Genomic DNA, 17,949 nt, shown 5'->3' on the forward strand with positions numbered 1-17,949 from the left:
AGAGCCAGAGTAAAGAGGCATGGTTTTTGCACCCACCTGGACTTGCACCCTGGCCCAGGGCCAACTCAGCCAACCCCTAGGTACGCACCTGTATGGAACTGTTTTTTTTTTGGGGGGGGTTACCGCTATACTGGCATGCTGCACAATATCTCATTCACTCCAGTGGGCATGGTGTGACACGACAACAAATGTCATTAGACAGTGTCACTACTTCCACCCCTCTTCCCGTGCATGCATGTTTCCATTCCTCCATGAACCGCCTCCTGAAAACAACAGGAAAGAACAGTTTGCTGGGATACTGCCCCAAATTTTGTCACTTTACACCAGCAATTTTCCAAGTTAAATGGGGCTGCAAGTGGATATTTCTGGAATCAAATATCACCGAAAGGAGCAATAAACATACACTATATTCCATTAGCTTTCCAGAAGTGGCTTTTATGTCATGTGAAAGCTCAAATGTAATGTGAAAATTAAAGCTAGGGAAATAGAATAAGCTGTTGTGTGAATGCAGCCTGCGTTTTCGATCGGGGTACTTCACTCTGAAGCAACGTAGGTAAAAAAACATACAGTAACTGCTTTCTTTTTCATTCTCTGTTACAGTAACTCACCAGAACCAAAATCCTATTAAAAATAAACAAGTGTGGTCTTAACTTTCAGCCCCACTGATTAATCAACTAGTTTTAGCTGATTAATTCACTGATTAAACTGGCTGCAGCTTGAAACTATACTAAGAATTGTTGGAGTTTAAACAATAGCTGGAGGCAATTCAGGGTCTCAGAAAATGAAATTTCATTTTCCAGAGAGGAACAAGTTCTTCTTCTGTTTTTTACCAATTTGAAAAGGAAAAAATTGACACTGAACTAACAAGTAGTAGGTTAATGTTAAAGAGACAGACAACAATTTTAAGGGGCTGCACCTTGATTAAGTACTTGAAATACTTAGAAAGCAAATACAATTTCAGCTTCTTTAAGGAGAACAGCCTCTTGAGTCAGAATGGAAATGGAGTGTTATTCTTCTCCCGATGATCTGAGCTTTCAAACTAAATAGGCTTTGTCCCATTTCTGATAGTGTCAAAACTGTATCAGAACATAGGCATGAAGATGTCACATCCAAACGCACTTTTGTTCCCTTCGGTTTTACAGCTGGTTTTTACAATGATACATAATCAGACAGGAACATAAAAAATAAAATAAAATTCTCCCCAATCAGGCTTTTTAAAGGATATATTACTGATGGAACTAATTAATTGGTATTGCCAGAAATAAGCCCCAAATTAGAAATTTGTGGTTGCAGCCAGAGCTGAGGGGAAAGAATATCCGCAAGTCAAGGTGAAATGGCATAAAACATAAATGCAAGTGAATATATGTGTTAACACGATAGGTATTTGAAATTTTAAGCCATATTAATAAAATTAATGCCAAGTGCTTATAAGACATACCATATTGCTTTGAGTGTGTGAGTGGTCCCTAATCTTCTACCTACATCCACATTGTGTGTTTACATGCCATACTGATGATGCTCCACACAATCTCTAAATGGGATTTATTACTTGCAAATAACTCTCACTATTTTAGTAGAATTATCTTCCTAATAATGGGGTATGAGATCATCTTAAGTGCCATTACTTCAACTTAAATTTCATTTAAATCTGTAAGTCTTATTTGCAGATAAGCAGCTTTAGGAATGAGGTGTGTGGAAGATTTTGTGAAGGGCCCATTGCCCAGTATGAACATCTAAAAATACATTAACTGATTTCTTACTCTCCAGTGCTAAATGCCAAACATATGATGAGGAAGTTTTGTATAGAAAAGGATTTAAAACCGAAAATTACAGAAGCACCAGGAAGAACAAAAGCTAAGATAGAAAACACAATAACAGAGCTATATAAGATAGGATATTAGAGAGAGAGAGAGGTATGCAAGAAGGTATTAAGTGAGAAAAGGCTGGTGCATATTTGGGCAAATCTAACTTTTCTTCTGGCTAACCTCCACATTCCCATGGAGAGTTTGAATAAATAACTATGTCCCATTCTCTCCCCCTTCACATCCATCTCCTTTTAATGTGTGAATATCTGATGTATTATTAATCTCAACCACAAACCAGCAAGGTTCTCAATCAAAGAACATACCCGTTCTCTCTCAAATTATCTGTTTACAGTTTGCAAAGAAATATGTTCCTTTAGAAACAGCAAGCATTTAAACTGTGGTTTTATAGAAACAAATCTCTCTGGGGTTATGTTTTTCTATACAATGCTTAACCGTTTGGCTGAAGTCGATGAAACTAACTTTTACTCAGAAAAGACCCACTGAACATAATTACTAACTTTTTAATTTTAATGGGTCTACTCCAAGTAAAATTACTAACCTATTAATTTTAATGGGTGTACTCCAAGTAAACACTAGCTGAACGCAATCCATATGGATTATGTCAAGGGAATTTGTTAGAAAATTGACGGCCAAGATGTAACCTTCCTACATGTTTGATGGAGTTGCCCGAAGCTGACGTCATTTGGTAAAAACACTTTAAAAGAAACTGAGAAAAGTATAGTACACATCAGTATTACCTGATATGCCAAAAGTGTAGAAATTTAAGTAATGAAATGAAATCTGAAGGTACGGAAACTATTTTTAAAATTTGCTAACAGCAGCTAAATCAGTCATTGTGGGTTCAACTACACCAGTCATCTTTGTCTCTTTGGTCCCAATCCATTGATACACATGCACAGCAATGAAATTAACTGTATCTGCCAATCAGATGATTGGCACTGTCAGTTTTGACAGCAGTAGTCATATGTGCAGGAGCAAGAGGAGACTGAATGCCATGTCCTCTTTTTCCAAAGAGACCATCAGTGCTGACAGCACTAACTGTCAAATCCGGGGTACATTTGCAGTTCCATATCCAGAAACAGAAACTGTGGGTTCAGGTCTGATTGCTGGAGGAAGCATGAAAAACTCAGTAATCATGCAAACAACATTCACTTGCCTGCATGGTTCTTGATCTTGCTGGGTATGTATATATGAGAGCCACGTCATGCCTATGTGCCAACCTCTCTGGATCAGAGAGGGTAGCTGCATTCATTTTTCAATGAATGAGAAAATGAAGTCAATAAGGCCAGTTTCTTTGAATTGTGTTGTATGTTCATGTCATATAGAGGCATTTTACATTAGGCAACACATAAATGTAATTTAGGGACGTGGGTGGCGCTGTGGTCTAAACCACTGAGCTTCTTGGGCTTGCCAATCAGAAGGTCAGCGGTTCGAATCCCCACGATGGGGTGAGCTCCCGTTGCTTGGTCCCAGCTCCTGCCAACCTAGCAGTTTGAAAGCACACCAGTGCAAGTAGATAAATAGGTACTGCTCCAGCGGGAAGGTAAACGGCATTTTCGTGCGCTGCTCTGGTTTCACCAGAAGTGGCTTAGTCATGCTCTCCACATGACCCAGAAAAACTGCCTGCAGACACTGCCAGCTCCCTTGGCCTGTAAAGCGAGATGAGCGCCCCAACCCCAGTCGTCTGCATCTGGACTTAACTGTTAGGGGTCCTTTACCTTTACCTTTTGAAATGTAATTTAATAAAATCATCACCATTAAAATTAATAAGGAAACAAATGGTAATTAATATTGAAATGAAAGGTTTCAGCAAAGGAAAACAAATGGACTAAAATAATTAGGAAAAATGTTCTGCATACACTTAGATCAGATGGTTAATCTGACATTTTACATTAATGGCAAAAGTTAATTATGCATAGTTACATATGAGTAATTTCTATTTATAGCAGTGTGGCTAACTTCCAAGTAAATAGTTTTGGGGTTAGATTGTAAGAACACTTTTAAGTAATAGGTTCTAGTCACTGGTTATGAAACAGGAGTGAGTATTGGTTTCCCTCAACTACTGCAGAACACAATGTTGCACGTGTGTGTTTGTGTGTGTGTGTCTGTCTGTCTGTCTGTCTGTCTGTCGGTTTCATTTGCTCTTTTTTGCTAGTATTTTGTGACTTTTAAGCCATGACTAAGCATATACACTTTCCAAGTCTAACTCATTGAGTAATAATCACACCATATACAACTAAATATATTGCACATTTTTAATGATGATTTGCATAGAATACCCAGTCCTAACCCTGCTTCGAAACGATGAAAAACTAGGGACAAATTACTTCTTTTGAATTAAATAATTACAGTGCTTTTTAATTGTCTTTATGCACCTGAAAAAAGGTCCAAAAAAACTTGATCAAGAGAAAAACACCTGAAAACCATAATCTAAGTACATGAATATATATTTTAGAACAACCTTTCTCTACAAACCATTTTCATAAGCAATTTTGTTTTGCATGATTACCCAAATTGCTGTTCCTGAACATGTCTGCAAGGATTTATACTTAAGACCGAGAAATCATGTTATGATGGTTCTTTTGTATACAACATTTACTCAGTATTTGTTTATTTGTTGTGAGGTCTCCTTCCTCCGAGTTGCTCAGAGCATCAATTTTAGACATTCATGTGGTCTGCCATACAAAAGAGAAATTAGTGCCTGATTTATATCTATAAGGAAAATATTATTGATTTATATCTATAAGGGAAATATTATGGCTGTAATTTCCCACTCATACACTCAGCGAAGTTATGTGGAGCCCAGGGGCAAAAATGTGCATGGAACACAGGACAGGACTGCAACCTAAAAGCTACAACTTGTGGGTGCAAGAACAGGTGGCATCATATACTGCTGTAATAGTTTCAGCATATAGAGCAGGAGTATTCTCTAAAGTTTTCAGCACAGTTGTTTCTGCTGCCAAAGAGGCAAGCAGATTTTTATACTGAAAAGCAAAGTACGTGTCTGGCAGTCAGAGAGCAGTTCAGTTGCAAACTGTGTTTCTCTGTACCGAGATTTCATTTTTCTTCTTCTCTTTTGGACTACAGTTTTTGTTACTGAAGTAGTTTGCTAGATAATTAATGACAGATTGATCATTAACTGTTGTTTATTTATTCATCAAAACTATACCGTTTATCCATTTTGGGGGGAAAGTTTGGCTTATTTTAAAGCGCACAGGACTATATAATATTGCACTCCTTTCTTGTTCTGAGCAAAGCACATAGATGGGGAAATGTTGCATATGTTAGATAAGAATATGCCCAAATGCTTTGCTTTATGTTGTGAAATCATGAATGTGTTTTAAACAGTGCAGATATGGTTATATACAACTCTTAAAAGCATTTTGTTCAAGAACATGAACTCCCTTGAACATGGAAAATTCCAAAACATAACAAGGAGTCGCAAAGTATTTTCCACCATCCAATTCATTCCCCAAACTTTCCATTAAGAAAAACCTTAGAGTCCTCTATAGCATGGATAAAAACCTCAATCTCCTAATAGCGGTCCTTTCTGCCCCAAACCAGTTTTTCAGGCCTTGGTCTCAAAACATCAATACTTCCTAGTGGTCTACTTAAATAGCTGCCGATATTTGGTGTTGCTCTGTCCCCTAAAATGTCTATGGGCATCTGACAGCAGATGAATGAAAGCAAAACTAAAAAATTGTGTTTTTTAACTAGCCAGTTAAGCACTGAAAGTCTCGCCCATTTAATTGGGAGAGCTAAGAACGTGCATAACTCTTTCCCAGTGAAATCAATGGGAACCAAGCCTGCAAGGGTAATTCCATAATTCTTATACACAGTTAACTGAGAGTACAGGCCCAAGGAGATGAGGTGCTGGGAGATTCATGATCAGATCTTCTATGGATTTGTTTGTTTGTTTTAGTTTTAGTTATTGGGGAAGGGGCTGAATAGGAGCAGGTGTGAGAGTATGTAACCTTTTAGAATTGTGTTTTTCGTCTAGCGAGTTTTCCGTCTTGCGAGGCATTCGTCTTGTGGGGCACCACTGTATTCTCCCAGTGCTATTTGGGGACCCCCACAGCTGTTCTAAACTAAAGCAAACACTAAAAGAGATCTAATCATATATCTCCCAGCATCTCAACTAGTTATTCTACTGAAATCAGGGGGGCTATACATAGGATATACATTTGGCTATGCCCTGTTTCTTTTTCTTTTAAGGGAGTAAACCACTGGATTTTATTATTTTAGCACTTTAATTCTGAAAAGTTATGCAGCATACGCAAAGGTAACTTTGATTCAATAAAGCAACTGACTTCACCAACTTGGTCTCTCCTGATGTTTTAGACTACAACACCCATCAGTCCCAGCCTGGGGCCAGTGGGAATTGTAGTCCAAAACACCTGGAGGGACCAAGTTGATGAAGGCTGTGATAAATCCACTAGTGCTAACAAAGAGTACTATGCGTGTGTGTGTGTGTGTGTGTGTGTGTGTGTGTGTGTGTTTTCCAGGCACTGTTGTAATGATCACTAAACAGTCTTAAATGTTCACAAAACATGTCAAGAAGTTGGCTCAAATATTCCCATTTCCCACACCATAAATAGATTTTCACTTTGGGTTACATATATAGGAAAACTGGAATTGGATTCTATCTGTAATGTATTATTTTCCTCCACCTGATTGGGAGGACCAGTCAAAATTGTCGGTCACTTCTAAAGCTGATTTCAGGAGCAGTTGGGCTGTACCTCAAATGGAAGACTTTGGTTTTGCAGATGAACTTTATTTACTATACGTTCTAAATCCCACGTTTCGATACAGTGGTGCCCCGCAAGACGAATGCCTCGCAAGACGAAAAACCCGCTAGACGAAAGGGTTTTCCGTTTTTCGATGCGCTTCGCAAGACGAATTTCCCTATGGGCTTGCTTCGCAAGACGAAAACGTCTTGCAAGTCTTGCGATTTTTTCCGCTCCCCCCTTTTTCTAAGCCGCTAAGCCGCTAATAGCCTTTTAGCCACTAATCCGCTAAGCCTTTAATAGCCGCTAAGCCTTTAATAGCCGCTAAACTGCTAATAGCGCTAATCCGCTAAGCCACTAATAGGGTTGCTTCGCAAGACGATAAAACCGCTAGACGAAGAGACTCGCGGAACGGATTAATTTCGTCTTGCGAGGCACCACTGTACTAACAGCATCGTTCTGTGCTGCCGGGGAGTAGGAGCCTAAAAGAGTTTCTTATCCTCTTCCTCTGGCAGCCCGACCCACTCCTTGAACTCGGGTAGTGACAACGACCTGCGGGAGGCAGCGGTCTCTGCATGGCCCAGCACAGCCCCACAGAGCAAGCCGGGGGGGGGGAGCTGTGGCAAAAGGGGAAGAAGGTGATGCCAGCGGCCATAGACCACCAGAAGGAGCCTGTCCCCTAACCCTAGAACAACTTTGGTATTCCGTAGGACTGCAGCAAGAGACTTTTTAGGGGCATGCAGGACACAGGTGGAGGTGCAAACCTCTGAGACACTACAATTATTATAGGGAATATGGTCAGGGCTGTTGCCCTTGGTATTTTATGCCTGTTCACATGAAGAGACTGGTGGTGAATGCTTAAAACAAAAATATAGTTATGGTGTATATAAATGCCATGTCAAGGATTAATAATTATTTGTTCTAAAACTGTTATTAGGTTTAAAACATCATGCGGGAAATAGTATTCACAGAGTCAAATTATATAGTACACATTCTGTCTGCTGTTAAGCTTGTAAGAGACCTAAAAGTGTGCCAATGTCGTGAACTGGAAATGCAGTACTACAGCGAACATATATTTATTAATTCTCTGCACAGCGGCAAGCCTATAAATTAAATCATTCGACAAACTTTTTGCTTATTTCTTAACATTCTCATGCTAACTAAAATAGGGATCAACTCCCCTCATACCACTATTAATAGGAATAAATAATGTATCACTTAAATGCTACATGGTCTTCTGTGACCTCATGTTTCTCAATGAAATCTGGATTTATATCACATTAGTGTAATGTAGCTCTTAGAACTATGCAAGTTAAGCAAAATATTACTCTTGATGTAAAACTTTAGAGAACACAATGGTTCTTTATCATGACTTTTGCATTCACTTTAAATGGAACTTAGGTTCACCCAGGTAATATTTTCCCAGAATTAAGCACAGGAAAGATATCAGATGTTTATAAGCTGATGAGCACAAGAATTAGGGTTTCATTGCGGAAGGAAGGTACTTTTTAAATGAAGGTACTTCACAAAATGAAGACTAGGACATAAAAATATATTAAAACCAGTGACGTTAGCCAAGGATCTTTGTCAAAGTTCTTAGCATTTGTTTGAAAGCTAAATAAACTCAGACTAGCGTTCTTCAGTTCTCTGCCACTGGTGCCAAGTGTACATTTTGGAGGCGAGCCAGACCTGTGTTGTATTGCCTTCACAAGCCAAAAAAGAAAAAGATGGAGGAAGAGGAGAAAGTAGAAAGAGTACTATCAATCTTAATCCTGAATCTCTGCCACCTAAACCTGGAGCTGCTGCCTGGACAATGTCCTATCAGATATTAACACATAAAACCGTCTAACACTACAATTGTGGGAAACTGTGAGATACTGCAACGCCGGGGGGGTGGGGTGAGTGGAAGTTGAGGGCCTCAGCCCTTATTCCATCCCCTTGTCTGTGTTAAGAAGAGATGCACTCTTGGCAAAGATGCAGAGCCCTATACAATAGTAAAAATGTTTAACTAAATGATGAAAGCGTGACATCCGGATACATAAACAGTGATGATAAAATGTGACCCCAATAATGACATCAACTTTTCTAAACACTGGTAAATTGTTACGGAAGACAACAGTGCCATGGGGAACTTTCTCTTCTACAGACAAGAAAATTGAATGTCCTAATTTTGTTTAATTAAATATACAAAATCACACCACAAATTACAGGAATTACATGGTCTAAACATTCCCACGTGTCTCTGATACACTTCTATTGCCTTTTATAGCCAAAGCCTCGTCCCTTTCTCCTCCTACATCTCCCCTTAATTAGAGGTATATATAATCTGAATGCAAAGTACAACTCTATAGAAGTGCCTTCTATACAGGGATATTTAGTGCCGCCCCCTCGAGCATTGTCACTCAAATCAATGGAACTGTTTCTGATTAAGGCTGCAATCCTGTGACATTTACCTGGGACTGAGTACTATAATCTCAATGGGTCTTGTTTCTGAGTAGACATGTATAGGACTGGCCTGTTAGTGGTTTAAAGAGGATTATTTACAGCTATTCACTCCAGCTGCATCAAATACATGCAAACTAGGAACTTGATCTTTTGCTCTCTTGGTACTGTTAAAAGAAGGAACCATCAGCCAAAATTCAACTGTTTCAAGTCCCATTGATACAAATATAAGATTTAAGTGCTAAATAGCTGTTGAAATCATTGAGATTTCACAGTGTTTATATTAATTTAAGATCTAATTTTTAGTCACTTTTCTTGCATATTTTTCATCATGAACTGACCTGTTGCAATTAAATTCTATGGCAATTTAAAACAATATAGAAATATTATTCTTATTCTAGCAATACCTGAACAGAAGTTTCCTACTATAAATAACCATATAATCATCATTAAGGAGATGCTATTCTTTATTATAAAACTTGTGTCTGTACTTAAAGCACATAGCCTGATTGAACAGCAATCAAGAGTACAAATAGTTTTGTTCTAAGTTTGATGTCTAAATGAATTTAGCAGTAAATAGTGTTGGATAGCCAGCTTCCAAAGCAGCCAGATTTTTTAAATCAATCTCTTACTTTTCAAAATACTTGGACATTTAAGATTATTAAAATTGTTCAGATGTTACTTGGAAATATCAGCTTTATAATTTTTGAAAACATCACATGTCACTCCCTGCATGAAATAGATTCAATTAGACGGCAGCTAAACATTCACATGTGAAAAGGAAATTGTCTTATTTTTTCTTCTTTTCATAGAAATAGATATCACTAACAACTTGCATTTGATAGGAAATGACACTCTATAGTAGGCATTATATAATTCAAATACAATTATGCAGTTGGTCATGTTATATAATTACATTATTTTTGTGCATCTACCTGTCTCTCTAAAATGATAGGGCATCTCTTTTGATCAATATTGCATGAACCTCTTGCAAAAATCATTTTGCAGCTTATTGCTGTAGTGAAAATACAGACATCTGAGTATATCTTCACCTTCCTTACAGATTTCAAAAATAACAATAATTTTGGTTGTTGTTTTTTAAAAGGTACATTCTTTTTCCAAACAAGATACTTTTGTAAAATACAAATGCATGTTTCCTGTACAGGCTTCCTAGCCCTTTTTTTAAGAAGAGTAACACGTGGAAATAATTAAAAGAGACTCTTTCAGAAGCAATGGCTGTAGAATCCAAATGTCACATTCTGCTGTGTAGTAGTGCTCCAGCACAGACATATATCAACATCTATCACTCAAGCACACCCCCCCCCCCGAACATGCTCTGCTCCCTTTTCTGATTAGAGATTTCAGTTGCTTGAGTTGTCTTACAGGGTGTCACTGGTTTGAATGACAGATGTCTGGGCTGGAGTGTCACACTTCTTATTTTCATTTTGGATATGAAACCAATATTCCTGAAAGGCTACGTTTTCTTTAGCTATTATCCAGCTGTTTAAAACACACAGTTTACTCACAGTGTGCCAGAATGTACCATTCAATACATTTCTAGTCCACATTTCATTTCCTTCTTTCATTTAAAATGCATCATTCTGAATTAAACTCAAATCAAATTTCCCTAAAGTGGAATTATAATGGCTAACCAAAGGTAAAGAAACATGATCTCTTTTTAAAGAGCGACAAACAAAAAAACGGGGGGGGGGGCTCCTCTTCTAAATATTTAAGAAAAGTTTACTCTGGACAAGAGAGTGTTCAGAGACAGCGCAAGGAAAATCTGAAAGGCTGCCTGCACCCTCCAGATTTAACGCAGTAATTCGTAATAAAACCAAAGCAACTAGCCCAGGTGATTACTTTTTTCTGGACAACATGGTAGCACAAGAATGAAACATCCAAGAGACAAAAGGTAGCAAGAGCAGCATGGGGGGGGGTTGTCCCAAAGATGCCTATGGGGCTGTTTGAGAACTGCCCCAGAGCGTGCGGCTTGCAGGTGGCAGCTGTGCAACTGCACAGAGCTATCCCCCCTCCAAGATCAAACTTTTGCCAGCCACCAAGCTGGGCAGGGAGACAACGTGGGCAAAGTGGCTCCGCAGAAAGTGGTCCCCATCTCCTCTCGCCTCCCATCTCTCGCCCCCTGTGACACCAGACAGTGCGGAGGCAAGAGCCACCCAAAGATGCAAGACCTAGGCAGACTTACCGAAGAGCTTGCTGGGAGCGTCCTCGTTGTCATTTGATTCCACAGGCGCAAGCAGGGGCTCATTCAGCTCCTTGTCTGAAGCAGCTGCCTTGTCCTCACCTCTCAACTCTGCATTCATTTCACTCCGCAGTGACAGCAAGGGCTTACTGACTTGTCCAGCTATCATTGGATCCTAGGATGTGGGGGGAAAAGAGTGAGGGGGGGAGGGAAGTGGCAGCTTTGGTGCGCGTATTCCTATCTCTCACTCCCTCTCTCCCCTTTTTCCTCTCTTGTGCACACACACACACACACACACACACACACACACACACACACACACTCCTTCTCTTATCTCTGGCTGCTCCTGCTGTTATTGCTGGCTGCAGTCAAGTGAAGAGCTATTACAGATCCAATGAGTTTTCCATTACTCCCCACCCTATTAAAGCTCAACTAGCATGTGAGAGATTCCGGATGCTTGGGAGAGAAAACTTCAGGGGAAGCGACATAAGCAGCGCAGCTTTAATTGTGGGACGTGCTTCTTTTGTGTGCATGTTTTTACACCTCGCTCTTTTACTTTAATGCGGTAAGAAAAGGGTGATGGTCCAGCAGCGCTTTTTTCTTTCTTTCTTTTTAAGCCTGCGAATGTCCTAGAGCTCTCTCTCTCGCTCTCTCTCAAAAGGAAAAGCTTTCTCACTCCAATAGCAATCAAATCAGAAGCAAAACAGCAACGCTCACAATATTAAAACTGTTTCCACAACACTGCAAAGTAATAATTCAAATGGCACAAGTATTTCATATAATCAAAAAACAATCAAGACAAGGCAAGGAAAGGTTTACTTTTGCCTTTGGGTTATTAGGCTCTGAAAGTCCATAATCTCACACTTAAGGAAAAAGATAGATATATACAGGCAGGCAGACAAATAAAAGAAACATATATATTCACATTTGAAAAAGACAAAACTAGCAAAGGATACTTACTAAATTTTTGCAATCATGCTGGTGTTTGGGACATTATAATTCCATAACGCATCTACGCAATATATATGTATAGTTTTCAAATGTTTCCTGATTATCTGAATCTATTTGATCTTCTCATTCAGAGGAAGGCAGGGGGGGAGTTCAGTTATGATTTCCAAAACAATCTAGCATTCTTCAGTTTTGCCAATAAACAGCAGAAACTGGGGTGGGGATGGGGAGCCGAAAAGAAACAAGTGACCTTGTTGTGCGATCTCCCAACTATTTATTGCTAAGTTCATGCCTAAATGGTTCTTATGCAGAGAACAGGTGACCAGCGCAGAAATAGGTTGGTTAGCATGTTCCCTCTGCCCCAACCGCACATTGGTCGATGTGGTTGCCTATGCGTTTTTTTAATGTATTCATGTCTGAAAAGTGAATTTGATATGACACATGATAATCTATGAAAATGTTAATCAATACAAATAGTTTAAGCTGTCATCAAATGCACTTCTTTAGTCAATACTCATATCGCCGAAAACAATGTCACTGTCACCAGGGTTTAATTTGCACAGCACTTAAATATTGGACTCTGTGCATCAATGCACTCTTCTTCAAATACTGTAGGTAAACACATTTTCTCCCTATTTAAGGCTGAAGCACTCAGCGCGCATTTAGTTCAAGCCGAACCCTCCCTTTTGAATACCTTGATAGGTCCACTGGAGGGCAAAATTAATACTTAATTGAATCTCACAGTCATCAAAATAATCAATACTTTTTTATTATTTATTCTTTACAGTCTGTTGACTGTTTCAAACCTCAGAGGGAATGGGGTGGGGGGGGAGGATTCATGGCTTTGAAACACTGTCATTTAACAAGGTAATTTTCAGTGGGACATTAGGGGTTGTGAAACATATAATAAAACAAAAATGGTGGCTTATAATAGGAAGAAAGAAAAGAATTATATTTCTGCCATCTAACAAAACAGGATAAATAAAAAAAGAAGCAGCAAGTGCAGGGAGCGAGGGAGGGAGGGAGGGAGGGAGGGAGACTGGCTTTTGAAGGGTTTTATCATATCAAGAGCAGAGCTGAGCTTTCATAATGCTGACATTTCTCATCCTGACAATCCTAAACAAGTGGAAAGGATGAGATCGGAGATATCATCTTTCATCACATTCCCCAGCTTAAGAACCAACATGACAGCTTCTCTCCCCTTTACACTGTTAATTACTAAATAAAATACTACTCTCTGTCAGCATTAGATTATTGCAGATAGGAACCAATAACATTACTCCATTGTTGTTGTTGTTGTTGTTTGGCTGGTGGTGTTTTATTTTTTAAAAGTCCAGCGATACTTACCTTGAGCTTTTCAGAAAATAAATTGGGCTGCTTTCATCCTGCCTGGAATGTAATTAAAGCTGCGATCCTGAATCCGCTTACATGGGAGTAAGCCACATTGAATTCAATAGGGCTTCCTTCTGAGTAGGCATAGTAAGACTTGCACCGTTAATCAGTGATGCCAACTTGCCTGCTAGTATTTGTGATGTATTAATTAGTGTGAATGTGGCAGACATTTTAATGAACTTTGAGGTGTGTAGAGTCAGGCATTTGTGGGCTTTAATTAATTTTTTTTTCCATAATGCATTTTAATAGCATCTACTCAAGTGTATGCTGCTGTCAAACAGTCTGGTTTTCAAATAATTTGCATCTAAGGTGATCTCCAAGGAAAAGACAACATCCACATTCTTACTCTATTTTGCCCTTAAAACAAACCTTGAGGCTAGGTAAAGCTGAGATAGAAGGACATACCCAAGCCATCAAAGCCACCTAGATGGAGTGACCGAACCCAGGTCTCCCTTGCCCAAGGCCAAAAATGCTATCCATCGGAAATATCTGGGTGCTAACTGGATGGAGTCCAGTCTTGGCAGTGCCTTGGAAATGCTGGTTACCCTTTGAAACCTTCCATGGACCTGCAGATCTGAGGGCATCTCTCCTGATGGGAAGGGCTTGTTGCAAAACCTTTCAACCAGGAAATGAGAACTAGTTCTCAAAAGGAGCCAATATGTTGGCAATATACCACTTTCTGGGCACACAGCAGGCGAGCCCAGAAGTCTGGCAGGAATGAAGCTGGTCTAGAAACCACCTCCCCAGGTGCTAGTTTTCAGAGAATATTTTGCGTGGAGGAGGAACTCCGTCATGTGGGTTCCTTGTCCAGACATCACCTCATTTACCGCTTGTGGGAATGAGGCCTCAGAGTGGGGTTTGTTTGTTTGTTTGTTTGTTTGTTTGTTTGTTTGTTTTTTAAAGCTCTCTCTTGTTTTTATTGCTGCCATCTACAATTTTAACTGTGATTTTTAAAAATGGTTTTGGATACCCTGGACAAGGGACACGGTAGCTTATAAATGCATAAACAAACAGATTTCTTGTTGGCATCTGTCTGGATGAAGTCAAACTGCGTAGTGACCTCTCGGGGGGGGGGGGAGCCTGGGCAGCGGATACGGAGGTCCTGGGCTGTCCAGAAGACAAGACCACCCTCCCCACCTTTCTGATGTCGTCCAAAGGAAAGCAGAGGACAAATGCAGGATTTGCTGGAAGGAGGCGTACAAGCCGCCATCCAACCATCTTAGGGCCTCCACTCCAGATTTGTGTAGCATTTACAGTGGTACCTCGGGTTACAGACGCTTCAGGTTACAGACTCCGCTAACCCAGAAATAGTACCTCGGGTTAAGAACTTTGCTTCAGGATGAGAACAGAAATTGTGCGGCGGCAGCAGGAGGCCCCATTAGCTAAAGTGGTGCTTCAGGTTAAGAACAGTTTCAGGTTAAGAACGGACCTCCAGAACGAATTAAGTTCTTCACCTGAGGTACCACTGTACTCTTTAGACATTACTTCTCCCGAAGATGTTCCTCAAGGCAGTCGGTACAGATTTTTCCTCGGGGTTTACTCCCAACGCCTTTCTCTCAAAAATGAGAACAGTGGTACCTCGGGTTAAGAACTTAATTCGTTCTGGAGGTCCGTTCTTAACCCGAGGTACCACTTTAGCTAATGGGTCCACCCGCTGCCACCGCACAATTTCTGTTCTCATCTTGAAGCAAAGTTATTAACCCGAGGTACTATATCTGGGTTAGCAGAGTCTGTAACCTGAAGCATCTGTAACCTGAAGCGTACGTAACCTGAAGCGTCTGTAACCTGAGGTACTACTGTATAGATACATCCTCAAAAATGGTACCATGTATGTACCTTGCGCTGTTTTCACAGAAGAATTTCCAAGGGAAAGTGTGTCAAAATGCATGGAAGCATTTATCCTGCCTCTGATACCAAAGAAGGCAAGGGGTCGGCCACACTGGGCAGATGCAAGGGGTCGGCCACACTGGGCAGCTGGGAGGTGAGGAAAGAAGGCCACCAGGGATGGCTAACCTGTGCCCCCCCCTTAGTGTCACTGGACTACAACTCCCAGCATTCCTCTCAGTTTTGCTGTCTGGGGCTGATAAGAGTTGGAAGCCAACAGCATCTGTAGGGACACAGGTTAGCAACTCCTGCTATGCACACTTACGTGGGAGCAGACTATAGGATTGTGCTATAAGACTGTCTCTGCCAAGTGTCTAAGCAGAACAGTTTCAGGCTGATAGATATTTGTAAATACTGAGGGGTTTTTTTTAGAAAAAATTAAACATCCCTATCATGAAACAATTAAAAAGAAAAGCCCCCCAAGTGTTACTATGACTAAACACAAGCTATCAAACAACTTGGTGCTGTCAGTTAGGATGAAATTTATGACAATTACACACAGTCAATTTATTATCACACATTATTAGCATGCATTAAATGAACATACGGCTTCTGCCTGACCCCCAGGGCACCCCCAGAGGTACAAGGCTCATTGAAATAAATGAGATTTATGTGAGCACAGTATTTGAAGAGGAGACAATCATTCATTAGGAAGACTGGGAAAGGGCAAGAACTTGCACAGAGACACAGATTTTAAAATAAATAAATAAGCGATCAAGGCTATCAAAGAGCTGAGTTATTTTCCTTGCGGTGATTTGCCCCCAATACTTGGCAATGCCCTTTCATAGCAGAAAGGCTGCAACATTTGCAAGTCCCCGTCTGATATTCATACTGTGTGTGAAATTGTGATGGAAGTCCTGCTGTGCTTATTGTTTTATTGGTGCTCCATATTAACCAATGGAGACATGTTTCTTGAATTTGTCTTTTTCACAGTTACTGTGCACAGATTCTAACAATGCCATAGCTAGTTGGCCCCTCATTACTTGACCTCATCAGAAAACTTGTCCGGGAGAGTCAAGAGCAGGAGGAAAGAGTGGGTGATAGAGACAGAGAGTGGGGGAATTGCTGGGCGGCAGGAAATTTGGGGGGGGGATTTGCTTGGGCTTCGTTTCTTAGACCAAACACTCTTTTCAAAAGGGTGACTCTTCTGATGTTTTACAGTTTGAGACCCCCTTGCAGTTTCATGGTTATTGTTTGTTTAGCTAATGTATATAAAGGCTGGTTGAAAGTCACTTATTACTTCTTCCAATTACCTGTCTCAGGACCAAACTACACTGTGACATTAAATGTCTTTGCACTGAATACATAGGTTTTTTAAAAAAGCAAATTGTGTCAGCTGATGGTGCTGGTAATTAAAAGGATGAGAGAGGAATGGAGAGGGAATTTAACCCTTTCCTACCCTGCTGCATTTCAAGAGAAAGTCCATCTTCTGATTTACTTTCCTCCTTATGCAAAGACTGCTTCTGGCTCCACAAGTCTGGACCGTCTGGGGAATTAAAGATGCACAGCATGACTTTCAGGGGCTTCACTCTGGCAGTGGCATGCCCACTGTGCATTTAAAGCACACCTGCAGAAACTGTCAGTGTGGCTGTGGGGTCTCAGACCTGTGCCTGACACTCTGGCTGAAGAGGTGTCACTGCCTTAATCCCTTGATCGGATACTGATCCAAAATTTGTATGGCGACTTCTGATTCAGATGTTAACAAAGAAACACAGTTGGGTGCCACCACCACTTCTAACAGCTTCATAAGGATGTTGAACAGCACCTCATGCCTCCCCTGTCAAGGCTTTGGCCTCACAGTGAAATGGAGGAACCTATTGACATAGTCGTTTCTGAATGTGTTCTCCAGTGCTCTGAAATCTGCAGTTCCTCCTGGTATTTTAGGGAGCTGTATGTGGTGCAGCAGGCTGGATGACATCTATTCTAGGGCACATGGGTGGTGTAGAACTGGCTCCCAGGCTGGCGGAACACAGGTCAGGGCTCTTCAGCCCCCTGCTGTTTATGCCATGGGATGCCATAGGGAAAAAAATTGTCCCCAATGCTAGCCAACAGCTATACAGTATGAAGCTACTGGGAACAGTCATTAAGAGTTTGGGGTGATACCTAAACTCTATTTCTCCATTACAGCTGAGTTAGGAGAAGGCCTGGAACGCTGCCTGGAGGCAGTGGTGAACTAGACAAGCATCAATAATTCACAAGGCCCCAAATAACTTAGGCCCAAAGTAACTTAAGGATAGTGTCAGGGAACTGACATCGGAGCGAGAGGCAAAGGGGAGGCTCCCAGATGATGCTGGCAAAGGACCCAGCAGCAGGGGGAGAAACAGCTCAGTAGAGGGGGAAGCCATTCAGCGCAACACCAGGGATAAAGGGGGGCAGACGGGGGAAGTGGAGAGAGGGCTCCAGGACTCTTCACTGGACATCAGTGAGGAGAGCCCAGGTCCTCCGCTACCCACGCCTACTCTGCGCAGAAGACTCCCGCGCAGTGAGAGGAGGAGGAGACTGGGTGTCAAACAACTTTTATGTTGGAAGA

At 40.8% G+C, this 17,949-nt stretch overlaps 1 protein-coding gene across 2 annotated transcripts in view; it reads right to left on the reverse strand.

Moving 5' to 3' along the window:
- The window catches only part of POU6F2 (POU class 6 homeobox 2), a 304,331-nt gene that overhangs the window by 219,868 nt on the left and 66,514 nt on the right, over positions 1 to 17,949 (reverse strand). For both annotated transcript variants that reach the window (XM_081165150.1, XM_081165151.1), the window contains exon 2: positions 11,199 to 11,370. In XM_081165150.1, coding sequence (XP_081021276.1) covers positions 11,199 to 11,370 — 172 coding nt within the window. The remainder of the gene's footprint in view (positions 1 to 11,198; positions 11,371 to 17,949) is intronic.

The sequence above is a fragment of the Podarcis bocagei genome (genome assembly GCF_964188305.1).
Source record: "Podarcis bocagei genome assembly, chromosome: 12".
NCBI classification, from domain to species: Eukaryota; Metazoa; Chordata; class Lepidosauria; order Squamata; family Lacertidae; genus Podarcis; species Podarcis bocagei.